The sequence below is a fragment of the Mobula birostris genome, chromosome 9, assembly GCF_030028105.1.
Source record: "Mobula birostris isolate sMobBir1 chromosome 9, sMobBir1.hap1, whole genome shotgun sequence".
Taxonomy (NCBI): domain Eukaryota; kingdom Metazoa; phylum Chordata; class Chondrichthyes; order Myliobatiformes; family Myliobatidae; genus Mobula; species Mobula birostris.
The window spans coordinates 55,030,384-55,046,317 of NC_092378.1; the positions used below are offsets into that span (position 1 = coordinate 55,030,384).

At 47.3% G+C, this 15,934-nt stretch overlaps 1 protein-coding gene across 3 annotated transcripts in view; it reads right to left on the bottom strand.

Moving 5' to 3' along the window:
• Positions 1 to 2,733: 2,733 nt before the first annotated feature.
• Positions 2,734 to 15,934, bottom strand: part of yaf2 (YY1 associated factor 2) — a 144,991-nt gene continuing 131,790 nt past the window's right edge. For all 3 annotated transcript variants that reach the window (XM_072268104.1, XM_072268105.1, XM_072268106.1), the window contains exons 3-4: positions 11,234 to 11,386; positions 2,734 to 3,116 (exon numbers count right to left, since the gene is read on the bottom strand). In XM_072268104.1, the coding sequence (XP_072124205.1) occupies positions 2,873 to 3,116; positions 11,234 to 11,386 (397 nt within the window). In that variant the 3' untranslated portion in view covers positions 2,734 to 2,872. The remainder of the gene's footprint in view (positions 3,117 to 11,233; positions 11,387 to 15,934) is intronic.

Sequence of the window (15,934 nt, forward strand, 5' to 3'; positions counted from 1 at the left end):
TGGTTGATCTTTCATTGATCTTATTATCATTACCATTCTGTAGATTTGCTGAGTGTGCCCACAAGAAAAAGAATCTGAGGGTTGTATATGGTGACATACATATACACTTCGATAACAGAAATTACTTTGGCATCAGCACTCATCCAGCCTAGTCCAAGTGAAGGACGGCCCCTTTGCCAAGATATATGGGGTCAGCAGCAATCACGACTTTGAGTTTCACAAGGTTGTTCAGTGAATGTGCAAGGGACAGGTGGGAAGAGAAAGCACTGGTTGAAATGCTCAGACTGCAAAGGCACATGGAAGAATGGAATCAGCTTCTGCCCCAGATCATCTGAGGATGGAGAATGTGAGAACGACAGTGGATCTTCACCAGGCACAGTCCCATTCATGACCAATTATGATCGGTTCATGGCTCTGCTCGGTGCAAAGGTGGGCAGTGATTGGCAAAGTGCAGACAGGATCCATTACGTTGCCAGTGCAACAAGAAGCAGGTCCTGACACAAACTGTGAGGCAAAATTGAGTTAAATAAAAGGTAGCTACCCAGCAATACTTCGAGAGTGGCTGTCCAGAAGGTGACTCGGTCAGAGTTACAGAATTGTATAACTACTATGTACGTACTTCGGAATCTCCTGGGAACTGGAGGTGCAACCAGCTTCACAAAGTGTATCCCATTGGAACAGATAGGTTTCTCACAGACAGCCAAAGCTGCTATACGACGGCTTCCAGCCCAGCAGCACAGTTCCGGAGAATGTTAACTCTTGTCGAGTGTTTCCAGCAGATTCAGTTTTTATTATAAAAGTGAAATGGCCATTGTTACTTACCTGCATTACTCCTTGAAGTAACATCTGTGGTGTCTGAAAGGAGACTTGCAGGGCTCTGGGGAGATGGGCTTTATTGGGGCTCGCTGGGTTGGTCATACACAGTTTGAGCTCAATGGAATGAATGGTACTGTTCTGTGAATAAAGAGCTTCAACAATGAGAGCATGAGAGAGGGAATGAGAGAGAGAGAGAGAGAGAACGAGCGAGAACGAGACAGAGAAAGAACGAGAGAGAGAACACAAGAGAGCGAGAACAAGAGAGAGAGATGGGGGAGGGGTGTGGGGAGGGGGAGGGGGAGGGGGAGGGGGAGGGAGAGGGGTGACAGGGATGAGGAGGGGTGATAGGTATGGGGAGGGGAAAGAGAGGTGGGGGAGCAGGGGAAAGGAGTGACAATCTGTTGACATTCTGCTTACCGTAAGCAACAAGTGCTTTAATTGTCGAGGTTAAAAGTATTTCAATTCTTTCTGATTATCATCATTCTCCACTTTTAAAAACAGATACTGGCCTTGTATAATTCAAATATCTTTTAATTGTGAGTTGCTTTTCCGATAAAATCAAATATATACCAAACACTACACATATCAGCATGAACACCGAGTTTTTCCTGAAAGGATATAAAAATCTCATCATGTAAAACAATCTATAATTTGATATCCGTATCAAAGACCTACACCTGAAAATACAATCTACGCCACTCATTGCCTCTCAGATTGGACAGGTGTCTGACATCACACATCATCTGCTTGGCCTTCCTTTCTCTATCACCCACTAACTCTTATTATTTAATTTTATTTTTCAAACAAAGGCAGTTGCCTACTGGAAAGAGATGCAATTTAAGATTAAACTTAAGAATTAGTTAAATTTTTATCTGCTGCAACATTTTCATTTTTCTGATCACTGTGAGGTATTTTCCTTGTATCGTTTCTATAAGGAGAGATGCACAAAAGGTCTGGGTTGAAAAACAGTACTAATTAAGCTTCAGAGAGCAAATCCAACAAATTTTAGTTAATCTTTCAGCCACCTTTATGAGTGTTTCAACACAGAGCTCTCAGAGAGCCTTGGTTTTGGCAGTAGCAGTTCCCACAGAAGGCAGAAGTAATCGAGCTCCCAAGCTAGAATGTAATCTTGCATATTTTTTTATTACAACAATACGTATAAATACTGTCGCAAATTCAAAACATCAGCAAAACACTTTAATTGAAGTTTTCAGAACTGGCAACATCATCATAAACTATTCCCACACATTTCATAAAACTACTTTTAGACATACTAAGCATCTAATTATTAGCATTTTTCTTGTTTTGCTTTGCCTTCTGTGTGAGGCAGCGAGCACCCAGCTGAGAGGAACTGTGTGAAGCACATGGTGACGTATGTTACGCACCTGTGCCCCTCCCCAGTTGGACATGGCGTCAAAGTGACAGCCCTCTTAAATGTGGCAGCAACTCGATTCTTTAACTGAGTGGCTGCCCTTAAGTAGCATGGACTGTAACCTCAGTCAACCCTGGTCAATTAGCCCAGCACTACATCGTGAAACTGTAAGTTACTGCAATGAATGACAGAGGGCGTTTATAATGCCGTGGTTTTTAATGGCTAAGTGATTTCTCCCCCATCCAAATAACAAGTGTTGGAAAGCAAGATGTTGGCAAGAATTTATAGAAATGTTTTCGAGAATGTTTTTCCCATTTGCTCACACCAAGTACAAGCAGGTGCACTTAACCAGGCAAACCATTTCCAGACATTGTTTAGTTGCTGAAACAGTCGACTGTCAATTGGCTTCTGAATGCCAGAAGCCAAGTATTTCAGAATTCAGTCCTTAAGCACATCACATAGGCAGCCCAATCTAAGGTATAGAAAATTACACTCAAAAACATGCCACAGTGCAGGAGTTCCAGATTGGTTGCGGAATTATTTAAAAAAAAAAGCACTGAAAACTGAACTGAAGGCAGGCCGACTTGCCCACTGAAACGCTGAGTGCCCAGGACTGAACTGGTAGAGATGCTGTCCACTGAACCATTGAGCGCAGGAGTGGTGAAGAGCAGGTCAGCGGGTGCTTTAGTGGGATTCACCATTGACTGATCCGTCACCCCTGGGCGACGATGACCGGGACAAGCCTTTCTCTGTGTTGTCAGAGCTTGAACTGCTCAGGCTGTGCTGCTCGGCCGTGGAGCTGGAGGTCGCGGTGGCCGCCGGCGCCGACCTCACTTTCTCCTTAAAGTCCGTGATAATGACGGTCAGATCGCCCACAGTCACTTCCAAATGCTGTGCACTGCTCCGGTCCACGTTTTTTAACCTTGGCCTAGGGAAGGGGAGCAGAGGCAAAGTGAAACGGGGAGAAACAGACAGCCCACACTCCTGCAACCTCTCGTGGGTCAGAATCACGTTCATTGTACCTAACACAAGTCGTCAGATTTGTTGTTTTGTGGCAGCAGTACAGTGCAGGCATAACAAATTACCACAGGTTGCAATAAAAAAAATGCAAAACTCTGATGTCAGAGGGGAAGAAGTTAGTCCTAAAATGTTAACTGTGGGACTTCAGCCTCCTCGCTGATGGTAGGAATGAGAAGAGGGCATGTCTCGGGTGGTGAGGGTAATTAATGATGGATACCACCTTTGGAAGATGTTCCCAATACTGGGGGTGGGGGGTGGGGAGAGCTCTAAGGATCATTTTTATTTGCACAGTTTCTCTTCTTTTACACATTGGTTGTTTGTCAGTATCTACGTATAGTTTTTTTTTTGTAAATTCTATTCTATTTCTTTATTTCCTTCTAAATGCTTTCGAGAAAATGAATCTCAAGACAGAACATGGTAACATACATGCACTTTGACAATAAATTTACTTGGAATTTCCTATTGTAATGTTCTAATCTCTCTGAAGAACCTGAGTCAGGAGAAGATGGAACATCATTCAACTCCCCCATCTCAGCAACTCAAACTGGCTGGACTAGGAGATGACATTGCCCATGCATCTGTTAACTAACTCCACTTCCCTTCTGTATGTCATCCCTGTCCTTGCACACAGTCAGTGCAGCTCCCACGATGAGGCTCACAGAAACTCAACACACACCACATCATTAGAGACCCACTGCTCTTTCACCACCCAGGACCCAGCCTATCCCTGCTGTTGGGCAGTTTATGCTCAAGCCCTCAGGCCACTCCCAATGTCAAACTGAAATAGTCCAAGCAAAAACATCCTGCTTCAGATGCGGATGAGGTACCTCTGAGAAATTGGAATTTCACTGATGATCACAGTGTTCATCGAGATCCTCAACTCCTGACACACTGTAGCACTCTGCTCCCACAAGTCCAGACGAGATCTGGCTTCAGAAGTTAGATTGGCAATGATTTATTTCATTTCTGATAAAAGCCTAACCATCTGCCCTGGCATTCCTAGACATGACCATTGTGAAATCCTGCATTTTGGGACAACAGCTTTGAATGCGGCTTGGAAAGAGGCCACTTGCCCAAACTCACCGAGATTTCCTTCCAAGCTGGCCCCATTTGTTTCTGTTCCACTCATATCCGTCTAAGCCCTTTTCATCCATTTCAACTTGTCCAAATGACCAAAAAACTGAATGAATGACATGAAACTACAAGAGCAGGAACCAAAAATGGAACACCCTACCAGGGCTGGGGGGAGATGCTGATACACTGGGGATATTTAAGAAATGTTCAGATAGGCACATGGATGAAAGAAAAATGTTGAGCTACGTGGGAGGGTGGGGTGAGATTGATAGTGCAGGTTAATAGGTCTGTACTGAAGGGTCACAACTATACTGTACTGCTCCATAAGAGCATAAGACATAGGAGCCGACAGGCTATTCAGCCCATCGAGTCCAATCTGCCATTCCATCATGGCTGAAATATTATCCCTCTCAACCCCATTCTCCTGTCTTCTCCCTCACTAATCAAGAACCTATCGACCTCCATTTTAGTATATCCAGTGACCTAGCTTCCAAAGCATTTGTGGCATTGAATTCCACAGATCTACCACTCCTCTGGCTAAGGAAATTCCTCCTCATCTCTGTTCTAAAGGGACGTCCTTCTATTCTGAAGCTGTGTTCTCTGGGCCTAGTAGTCCCCCACTACTTGAAACATCCACTCTATCTAGTCTTTTCAATATTCAATAGGCTTCAAAGAGATCCCCCCTTGTTCTTCTAAACTCCAGCAAGTACAGGCCCAAAGCCATCAAACACTCTTCATGCATTAACCCTTTCATTACTGGGATGTCACAGTCTTCACTCACACAAACAGTTTAGGAAGGCCGCTCACCAACACTTACAAGCACAGTTTGGGATGGAAAATATATGTTGACTTTACCAATGGGTCTGACATCTCGAGGAGGAACATTTTTTTAAAAAACCTGCATCTGGATTAAAGAGGTTGACAAAAGGCCGTGATTCTGGAGACACAGAACAATTCCAGAACAACGCAAAGCTCGATGGCGGCAGGGGCTCAGGAAGTGTGGCTTTACGGGATCACTGGGACTGTGAGAAACCTTCCCCTTAGCACTCAGCTCTTTTTAAGAGGAGTTTCACCAGGATGTTGCCAGGATTGGAGGACTTTCAGAATTGGAAGTCAGGAAGTCAAGTCCCGTTGGCCGGAGCTGAGTCCACGAATCTCTGTCATCTGCGGGGAAGGTCGAAGGTCAGTGTCTGCAGGCCCGAGTTCGAATTCGCTGGAAACTGGAAGCCTATCCTAGTGTTAAAGGGGTGTGTATTTGTGTGGGTGAGAGGAAGGAATGGGGCTAGTTTTACTCTTTTTCCTACCAGCACGTTAACTTCGCAACCACAGGAAAGAATATATTAGAGCTGGTCCATACAACATTTGTGGAGCCTACAAGGCTGCCCCCATCCTCACCTCAGACCACACATCCATTTTGCTAATCTCTGCATACAGACCACTGGTTAAACGAGTCAAACCAGCTTAAAAGAAGATCAGGACCTGGCCAGAAGGTGCCACCGCAGCGTGGCAAGACTGGTTTGTGAAAAAAAACCAACTGGACCATGTTCAGGGAGGTGACTTCCTATGATTGTCACGTCAACACTGATGAACATGAGGGATCGGTGACTGGCTACACAGGAAAATGTACTGAAGGCGTTAAAGAAGAGGGCAAAGCTTAGTTAAGATGGTGCTAAACGGCGACTACTTTGCTCGCATCTTTGGAAACAGCTCTATTTCCATCTTTGATATCTTTATTTTTCCCTTTCAGGGTTCTTTTAAAGACCCTGACCTGGAGTCACACACTAACTTCAGTTCTTTGCGGGAATGAGACCCGCTGTCGGGATTTCAAGACTGGCCGTTATTCGACATGCTAAGGATGTGGCCTAAGAGCTTAGCTCACCTTTGGAGTTCCAAAGACCTCGTGGCTCTGGAGACGGGGGTGCGGGGGCAGGAATCGGAGGTCGGTGTCTGGGCAGGAGATCGGTCTGTCATGGGAGATGGAAGATCTGAGCTGTGTGCCCAGAGACCAGAGATCTTCGGGCACACAGCTTGGAAAAAGCAACGCAATGGTCTTTTAACGTCGTAAACGAGCGAGTTGTTTGTTATGTATCCCCTCTCGCTGTGAAATGGAGACACCTTTTTTCCCTTATTAGGGAGGAAGAGAGCCTGTGGTATGCTGAATACCAGGTGAACGAGTAATCTTTGGGTACTGCAAATCTGTGTCTTCGCTGTTGCTTTGCTGCACAATTGAGTGCTCGGTGGGGGTGTCGATGCTTTTTTTTGCTGGTGGGGAGGGATCGTTGCTTTGCTGCTGCTTACGCATGGGAGGGGGGAGCTGTAGGGTTCTAACATTTAACTGTCACTCATTCTTTGGGGCACCCCTCTGTTTTGGTGGACGGCTGTGAAGAAAAAGCATTTCAGATGTATATTGTATACATTCCTCTGACATTAAAAGTACCTTTGAAACCGTGATTAAACACTACAGAAACCAGAAATCATGGCAGAATACAGAGGATGACACTACGGCCAGCAAGAGCCCTGCTTTCACGTGCCATCAGAAAGGCAAAGCGCGAGTACTCACAGAAAACCCAGAGACATGCACCATACGTAGCAGGGTATACAAACCATAACACACTCCAAATCTCCCCTGCGACAACTCCCTTCCTGATGGGCTGAATGCCGCCTATGCATGATCTGATGCACAGAATGACATAACATCGTGGAAAACCCCTGCTCCCTCTGAGGAACAGACCACAGCTGAAGCGAGGAGGATCCTAGCAAAGCTGCAGGGCTGGACAATGTACCTGGTCAGGTGCTGAAGGACAATATGGATCAGCTAACAGAGGTCTTAGGGGGACATCTTTAATGTCTCTTTGCAACTGCAGGGCTTCAAGGCAGCCAATATCATTCCAGTGCCCAAGAGAGTGACAGGAACACCACCGGCTCTGAACATTTAACAGCCAGTGGCACTGACTTCAACAATCATGAAGTGCTTTGAGCAGCTGGTAATGGATCATATAAAATTCCACCTTCCAGCTCACCCACTGCTCAAACCAGTGCACTGATGATGTCATAGCCTTGGCCATCCACCCGGTCCTGTCCCGCCTAGAAAATAATGCCTCATTTGCCAAATTGTTATTTATCAACTTCAGCTTGGTGTTTAACACAATGATCCCTCAGAGGATGGTGGGTAAACTCACTGGGACTCAACATCCCTCTCCGTAGCTGGGTCTTGGACTTGGACAGAAAGACCCCAGTCAGTCCCAGTTGGCTGCAACATCTCAGGCTCCATCACTGCCTCCCCCCACCCCCCCATCTCCCCAGGGCTGTGTTCTCAGCCCGCTTCTATTCATGCTGCTGACTCACAACCGCACTATCAGACCAGCTCAAGCAACATCATTGTTCGTTTGTTTGTCCATCAGACAATGATGAGAACCACTCCAGCCATCTGTGATTTCCAGAGGCTTGACTGGTCTGTGGCCTGAGAGGCCAATTCACCCTCAAAACGTGGACAAGAGACGGCAGTCACATTGGGCTGGGGTCGCTGGCTCGGGCTTTCCTGGCCAGCCCATGTTTCTCTGCTGCAATTGTCCTTTCTGCCTCATGTGTCACTGTACCCTTATGGAGGGAGGAGCGTTACTCAACCCGATTCTGGGCGATATATTCCCATGTGTCTGAGATGATGCCAAAGGCTTCCAGGGTGTCTTTACAGCTCTTTCATTGGCCTCCACGGGAATGCTTTCCTTTTTGTAGTTCACCGTAAAGCAGTCTCCTAGGCAGCTGATGGTCTGGCACCGAGTTACGTGGCCAGATGGTGTAGACAGTGCGCTGGCCCGTCTTGCTAAGTACCTTGGTGCCAGGGATTCTGCCTTGCCACTTCATGTTGAGGAGTTTTCTGAGGCAGACTTTGTGGAAATGGTTTATTTACTTCGCATGCCACTGGTTCACAGTCCATGTTTCGCAGGTGTAAAACAGAGTGGGAAGTTATATGGCCTTATATAGCTTCAGGTTCACCTCTAGACTTTTTGCTTCTTCTGTTGCAGGTGTTGCTATAAAGTCTGTCAAAGGCCACACTTGCTTTGGCGATCCTGGCATTTACTTCATCATAAATGACAATGTTCTGGGATGGTGTGCTGCCAAGATACGTAAACCTGTTCACTGGGTGAAATCTTTGACCATTCATTGTGGTGTTTGGCTCAATGTATGATTTCCCTGCAACTGGCTGAAGTAGATGATCATCATGGTTGGCTTCATCAGCGACAATGATGAGTTGGTATACAGAGAGGAGGTAGAGAGGCTTGTCAAATGGTGTGAGGTCAAAAACCAGAGTCTGAACGTAGACAAGATCAGTGTGTGATCTTCAGGAAGGCAGAGGTTGACTGCTCTCCATTGCACATTAATGGCTCTGCCGTGGACAGAGTGAAGAGCACAAAGTTCCTTGGTGTGCACATAACAGATGATCTAATCTGGACCCACAACACCACCTTATTAATCAAGCAGGTGGAATAGCACAGCAACTGCACTTTCTGAGGAGACTGAGGTGTGCAAGACTCCCCGCACCCTTTCTAACACCTTTCTCCAGGAGCCCCATCGGGAGCGTCCTGTCGGGCTACATCATGCTGTGGTACGGAAGCTGCAAGGCATCGGACTGCGAGACCCGACAGGGGACAGTGAAAACCACCAAGAGGATCACCAGGGTCTCCCTCCCCCATTTGTGACGTTTACCAGGAGCGTTGCAGATGAAGGGCCCAAAGCATTGTAGAGGATCTCTACCACCCATCTCACAATCTCTTTGACCCACTACCATCAGGAATGGGGTACAGGAGCATCAGGATTGCCAGACTGGGCAACAGCTTCTTCCATCAGGCTCTGAACTAATGAACCCTGCCACCACCCAGGTCTCATCAGCAGGACAGTGCCCTGTTTTTACCGCACTGTACTGTTTATTGTTCATCTGTGCTGTGCAACACATACACTTCAAATGACATTTTCGTGACTTATTTGTGGTAACATTTTGTTTTATGTGCTGTGTGTGATACATGTTCTGTGGGTGCACTGTGGTTCAGAGGAACGATGTTTCATTTGGTTGTGTATATGTACAGTCAGATGACAATAAAGTTGAATTTGAACTTACTGTGTTATGTGCAGGTCTGCAGAATGCTATGTTGGCATCAGAATGTGTAGGCTGAATTTGCGACTCTGCCCCCAGCACACCCTTTTGACGTATACGCGAGAAATAAACTTAACTCTTGAAAGGAAAGATGGGATGGGCTGGGCTTGTTCTCTCTGGAGTGAAGGAGGCTGAAGGGATTGTGAGAGCACGTGAGGCCCAGACAGATAGTCAAAATCTCTCTCTCATGGCTGGGATATCAAAAACAAGGGTGTAGGTTCAAGGGTGAGAGGAAGACAATGGGAAGGGGATCGCAGGGGAAATCTTGCCCCCACCTCCACAGAGTGAGACAGCACCTGGAACTCACTGTCTGATGAGGTGGTGTTATCAGATATGGTTTAAGACAGCGGTCCCCAACCACCGGGCCGCAAAGCATGTGCTACCAGGCAGTGAGGAAACGATATGATTTGGCGATATGAGTCAGCTGCACCTTTCCTCATTCCCTGTCACGCCCACTGTTGAGCTTGAACGCACGCGAGGTCATCAGTGACCCAAGACGCAAATGACCCAGGATGTGCAAAGGAATGGGTCCGTGACCCATTTGTGAATGTCCTCGGTGAATCATCCATGTCAGTGCGGGAAAAAGATCAACTCCTCGAGCTTGCAAATGATGGCGGGCTGAAAAGTATGTTTGACATAACATCTCTGCCAGCATTCTGGATCAAAGTCAAGGCTGAATATCCTGAGATAGCCACGAAAGCACTGAAAACGTTGCTTCCATTTCCAACATATTTCTGTGAAGCAGAGTTTTCTGCAATGAATGCAACGAAAACTAAATTGTGGAATAGACTGGACATAAGGAACCCCCTTCGAGTATCGCTGTCTCCCATCACCCCTCGATGGCACCGTCTTGTTGCAGGGAAACAAGCCCAGGGCTCCCACTGATTCAGCCATATTGGTGTGTTGCAATGATTTTATATGTTCATACGGGGAAAATATGCGCTGTGTGTTTAATATCCAAACGTTACTTAAAATGTTATGATGCTATTGACTAATAAGTGACTTATAACTCAGTGGTCCCCAACCTCCGGGCTGCGAAAAATGTAGCGGTGGCCGGAACGCACCCAGCACATCTTTAAGAAAAAAGCCGAAATAAACAAGCTAATTGATTAGATGCTGCCCGTCATGTGAATGTCGGCCCAGATCGGAGGCAATTGCTGATTGTGTTGCCTCCGATCTGGGCTGACATTTACGTGCCAGGCAGCATCTAATTAATTAGCTTGTTTATTTCGGCTTTTTTCTTAAAGATGTGCTGGGTGCGTTCTGGCCACCGCTGTACCGCTGCACCGCTGCACTCTTCACAGCCCGGAGGGGAACCATTGTTATAATTGACTTATCACTATATTCATGCGAGGAAAATATGCGCTGTGTTTAATATTAAATTTGTTTGATGAACCCCTTTAGAAATGAAATTGAGTGTATTAACCACTTATAAATGACTTATCACCTATATTCTGGTCGTGATTAACACCCACCCCGCACTCCCCCCCCCCCCCCCCCCCCCATCGGCCAGTCTGCAAGAATATTGTCAATATTAAACCGGTCTGCAGTGCAAAAAAAGGTTGGGGACCCCTGGTTTAAGAGGCATAGAAGGACACGGACCCAATGCAGCCAGCTAGGAAGTGGTGTACATGGCCAGAAATTTCAGTGTGGACATGGGACAAAGGACCTGTTTGTGTGCTGTGTGAGTCTTGCCCTATAGCACAAGAATTACTCATGGTTAACATATGTGCAACGAGACTCCACTTTCATTAAAGTGAAGAATACCTGTTTCCGGCTCAATATTGATCTGAAAGCTTTACCTTATTTTCTTGTGACTTTTCTTTTTACTGACAACTTCTTTCTCCGTTTTCTCCTTCTCTCCCTTGTCCTTTTTCTCTTTCTTTGGTTGCGTGGGCGATGCAAATTGTTGGGTTACTTGCTGGGCAACCAACTGAGACACTGGGCGAGGCTTCCTACAGTCAACACAGGATATTACACAATTATATAGCCAGCAGTCAGTGTTAATAGATCACCTGTTTCTGCAACACTGTAACTGGATATCTAAGACCTGAAGCACAGGATAATTTAACACAAGATGTGGCCAAAGGTTTGTGGCAATTGGCAGCAACATCCCCCTGCCCCACATCTCTGCCTCTGTCCCATTCGCTGCTTCCCTGCTCCCTGTGGACACTGTGATCCCACTCACCCAACAACACTCATCCCCGCCATCTGTCTCCAACCTGTTCTTGTTCCAACTCTTGCAGCACCTACCCACCCCTCACTTTCCCAATTCCCCGCCAACAAGCCCGAGTGCTGGTGCCTGCAAAAACAAAATGAATCAGGGCTGACTCCACAACAAAACATCTCATCATTTAATTTTACCCTCTTTGCATGAAAGAAATGTACAGACAAGTCAGCACACAAACAGGTACAAAAATACAAATAGACATATAGGCATTAATAATAGCAGCAAGAGACAGATAGACATACAGGTATTATTAATAGCTGCTTCTAATTCATAGGTCTGATCTGCATGCCATTAACCCCTGGTTATCAGGAGCACCACGATTCTGACCCTGGCAATCAGAATCAACTTTATTATCACCGACAAACACTCAGTGACCACTTTATTCGGTACCTCAAGTACTTAATAAAGTGGGCACTGAGTACGTGCTGGTTGTCTTCTGCTGCTGTAGCCCACCCACTTCAATGCCTGATGTGTTCTGCATTCAGAGCTACTCTTCTGCACACCACCGTTGTAACATGTAGTTATTTGAGTTGCTGTTACCCTCGTGTCAGCTTGAATCAGTCTGGCCAATCTCCTCTGCCGTCTCTCATTAACAAGATGATTCCGCCCACAGAACTGGACTTTTGTGTTTGTCGCACCATTCCCTGTACACTCTAGAAGCTGTTGTGCATGGAAGTTCCGGGAGGTCAATACTCAAAACAACCCACCCAGCACCAACAATCATTCCACAGTCAGTCACTTAGATAACATTTTTTTCACCATTCTGATGTTTGGTTTGAACAACTGAACCTCTTGACCACGTCTGCGTGCTTTTGCGCATTGCGTTGCTGCCACATGATTGGCTGATCGGATATTTGCATTAACGAGCACGTGCTCAGGCCACTGAGTGGTATCATGAAATTTGCTGTTTTGCAGCAGCGGTACAGTGCTGTACTTCATAGATACTATAAATTACAATAAGAAATAGATTAAAAAATTAAATAAGCAGCGCAAAAAGAGTGAAAAAATAGAGGTATTAGATTACGAGGACACTCAGTCCTCTTTTATTGTCATCTAGTAATGCATGCATTAAGAAATGATATGGTTTTTCCAGAATGATATCACGAAAACACATGACAAACCGACTGAAAAACTGACAAAAACCAGATAATTATAACATATAGTTACAACAGCGCAAAGCAATACTATAATTTGATAAGAACAGACCATGGGCACGGTAAAAAGTTTCAAAGTCTCTTGAAAGTCCCATCATCTCACGCAGACGGTGAACCTCTAACGACGCAAACTTGCCGATGCAGCATCCTGGAAGCATCCGACCACAGTCCGACTCCGTGTCTCTGACCAGCTCTCCGACACTGAGCACCGAGCACCATCTCTGCCGAGTGCTTCAACCCCGGCCCCGGCAACAGGCAGTAGGCAAAGCCGAGGATTTGGGGCCTTCCCTCCGGAGATTCTTGATCGCACTGTAGCAGCGGCAGCGAAGCAGGCATTTCAGAAGTTACTTCAGGTGTTCCTCCGTGCTTCTCACGGCTGTCTCCATCAAATCCGGATTGTGCACGGCCCCCTAGTTACACATGTGATATTCATTCGGAACGGCCGCGCACGCTGCGTCGCGCCGCCATCTTCTCCTCCCTCCTTTGTTCATGGGTTCACTGTTAGTGTCTATCTGATGGCGGAGAGGAAGAAGCTGTTCCTAAGACATTCAGTGTGGGTCTTCAGGCTGCTGTTTCTCCTCTCCGATGGTCGTAATGAGAAGAGGGCATGTCCTGGGTGGCGAAGGTCCCAGTGATGGATGCCACCTTTCTGAGGCAGCATCCTGGAAGCATCCGACCACAGGACGTCTTTATGGTGGGGAGGTCAGTGCCAATGATGGAGCTGCCTGAGTTTACAGCCCTCTGCAGCTTTTAACAAGCATTACCTCTCAGTACCCACACAAAGGTACACCGCTGGTCTGTGCAGTGTTGCCATAAGACCATTAGACATAGGAGCAGAATTATGCCAGTCAGTCCACCGAGTCTGTTCCGCCATTTCACCGTGGCTGATCCATTTCCCTCTCAGCCCCATTCTCTCGCCTTCTTCCTGTAACCTTTCATACCCTGACTCTCAAGAACTCATCAGCCTCTGCCTTGAATACACCCTATGACCTGGCACTTGTAGCAACAAGTTCCATAGATTCACCACCCTCTGGTAAAAGAAATTCCTCCTCATCTCCACTCTAAATGGACGTCCCTCTATTCCAAAGGCGTGCCCTCTGATCCTCGACTCCCCTACCGTTGGAAACGTTCTCTCCACATCCACTCTATGGAGGCCTTTCAATAGGTTTCCGTGAGGTTACCCCTCATTCTTCTAAATTCCCGTGAGTGAAGACTCAGAGCCATCAATCGCCTCTTATACGATAAGCCTTTCATTCCTGGAATTGTTCTCGTTAACCTCCTCTGAACCCTCTCCAAATTTACCAAGAAACAACATTAACAACACCAGCACTATAGTAATGAATGCAAACACATAACAGCCCCAATCCCCCTGTACAAATGCATCATGAAGGCTGCTACATTATTGCATTACTAACCTAGTGCTCCTGCATTCTTGCGAGATATTAGCAAAGTCTGTGATGCCTTTGACAAATGGACGGTAATAAAGGCAAGTGCCAGGTGGACAGAAAGGAGGCCGCGTCCTCGCGGAGGGAAGGAAAGGTGGATGGATTCCTCAGCAAGCCCGGTGGGTACAGGTTTAACAGGGCTGTAAAAATAGCAGACTGAACACTCTGGGGAGAGAACTTAAACACAACAACACTTGGTAAAGCTCAGAGCACTGCACATTGTGGAAGCAAGATGGAGATGCAGGAAAGATGGCAGGAGGATTGCACTTAGCACTGACAGGGACGTTTATCATTTTTATTTACCCGGAAGAGAACGGAGTGACTAATGAAAGTCTTTAAACTTGCAAAGGGGTTCGATAAAGAAAAAAATACCCATTTCTGGGGGAGATGGGTACTGAAAGACTCTGATCATCTAGTCCCCAACCATTCAGAAATCTTCCATGGTTTGGCATCTGGCTCACCCACAGTTTTCACTCCAATAATCCCAGTCCCCACGCTCTCTCCAAACTCACCTGGTGCCCCCTTTTCAAATTACTGGGGTCACTGAAATATCACTGTGTAACGTAACATCTCTTTTAGAAATGAATTCAAAAGTTGTGCGGGAGTATTAACAATAAAGCATCCAACAGATGACGTGGAGCAGCCGGATTTTAACCAAGATTTACCGTACTACATGCCGTAAATTCCAGGAAAGCACAGGAGATTCTGGTCTGCTGGACCAAGGAATAAATCAGCAACGTGCCTGTGAACCCACAACTCCGCTGGAGGCTGGATCCTGGGGTTAGAGGACCATGCATCTGGGTGGTTAGTGGGGAGGGAGGAACAAGGATTCTTTAGCTGTAGTTGTTTTGTCCCTGGTTGTGCTGGGTGTTGTTGTGCCGAGCATCGTGGGTGATCTGTGTTGTGCCGAGCATCGTGGGTGATCTGCGATGGTGCCGAGCATCGTGGGCGATCTGTGTTGTGCCCAGCATTGTGGACGACCTGTGTTGTGCCCAGCATCGTGGGCGACCTGTGTTGTGCCCAGCATCGTGGGCGATCTGCGTTGTGCCCAGCATCGTGGGCGACCTGCGTTGTGCCCAGCATCGTGGGAGATCTGCGTTGTGCCCAGCATCGTGGACGATCTGTGTTGGTGCCCAGCATCGTGGACGATCTGTGTTGGTGCCCAGCATCGTGGGCGACCTGCGTTTTGCCCAGCATCGTGGGCGATCTGCGTTGTGCCCAGCATCGTGGGCGATCTGTGTTGTGCCCAGCATCGTGGGCGATCTGCGTTGTGCCCAGCATCGTGGGCGATCTGTGTTGGTGCCCAGCATCGTGGGTGACCTGTGTTGTGCCGAGCATCGTGGGCGATCTGTGTTGTGCCCAGCATCGTGGGCGACCTGCGTTGGTGCCGAGCATCGTGGGCGACCTGCGTTGGTGCCGAGCATCGTGGGCAATCTGTGTGGTGCCGAGCATCGTGGGCGATCTGCGATGGTGCCGAGCATCGTGGGCGATCTGCGTGGTGCCGAGCATCGTGGGCGACCTGCGTTGGTGCCGAGCATCGTGGGCGACCTGCGTTGGTGCCGAGCATCGTGGGCGATCTGTGTGGTGCCGAGCATCGTGGGCGATCTGCGATGGTGCCGAGCATCGTGGGCGATCTGCGTGGTGCCAAGCATCGTGGGCGACCTGCGTTGGTGC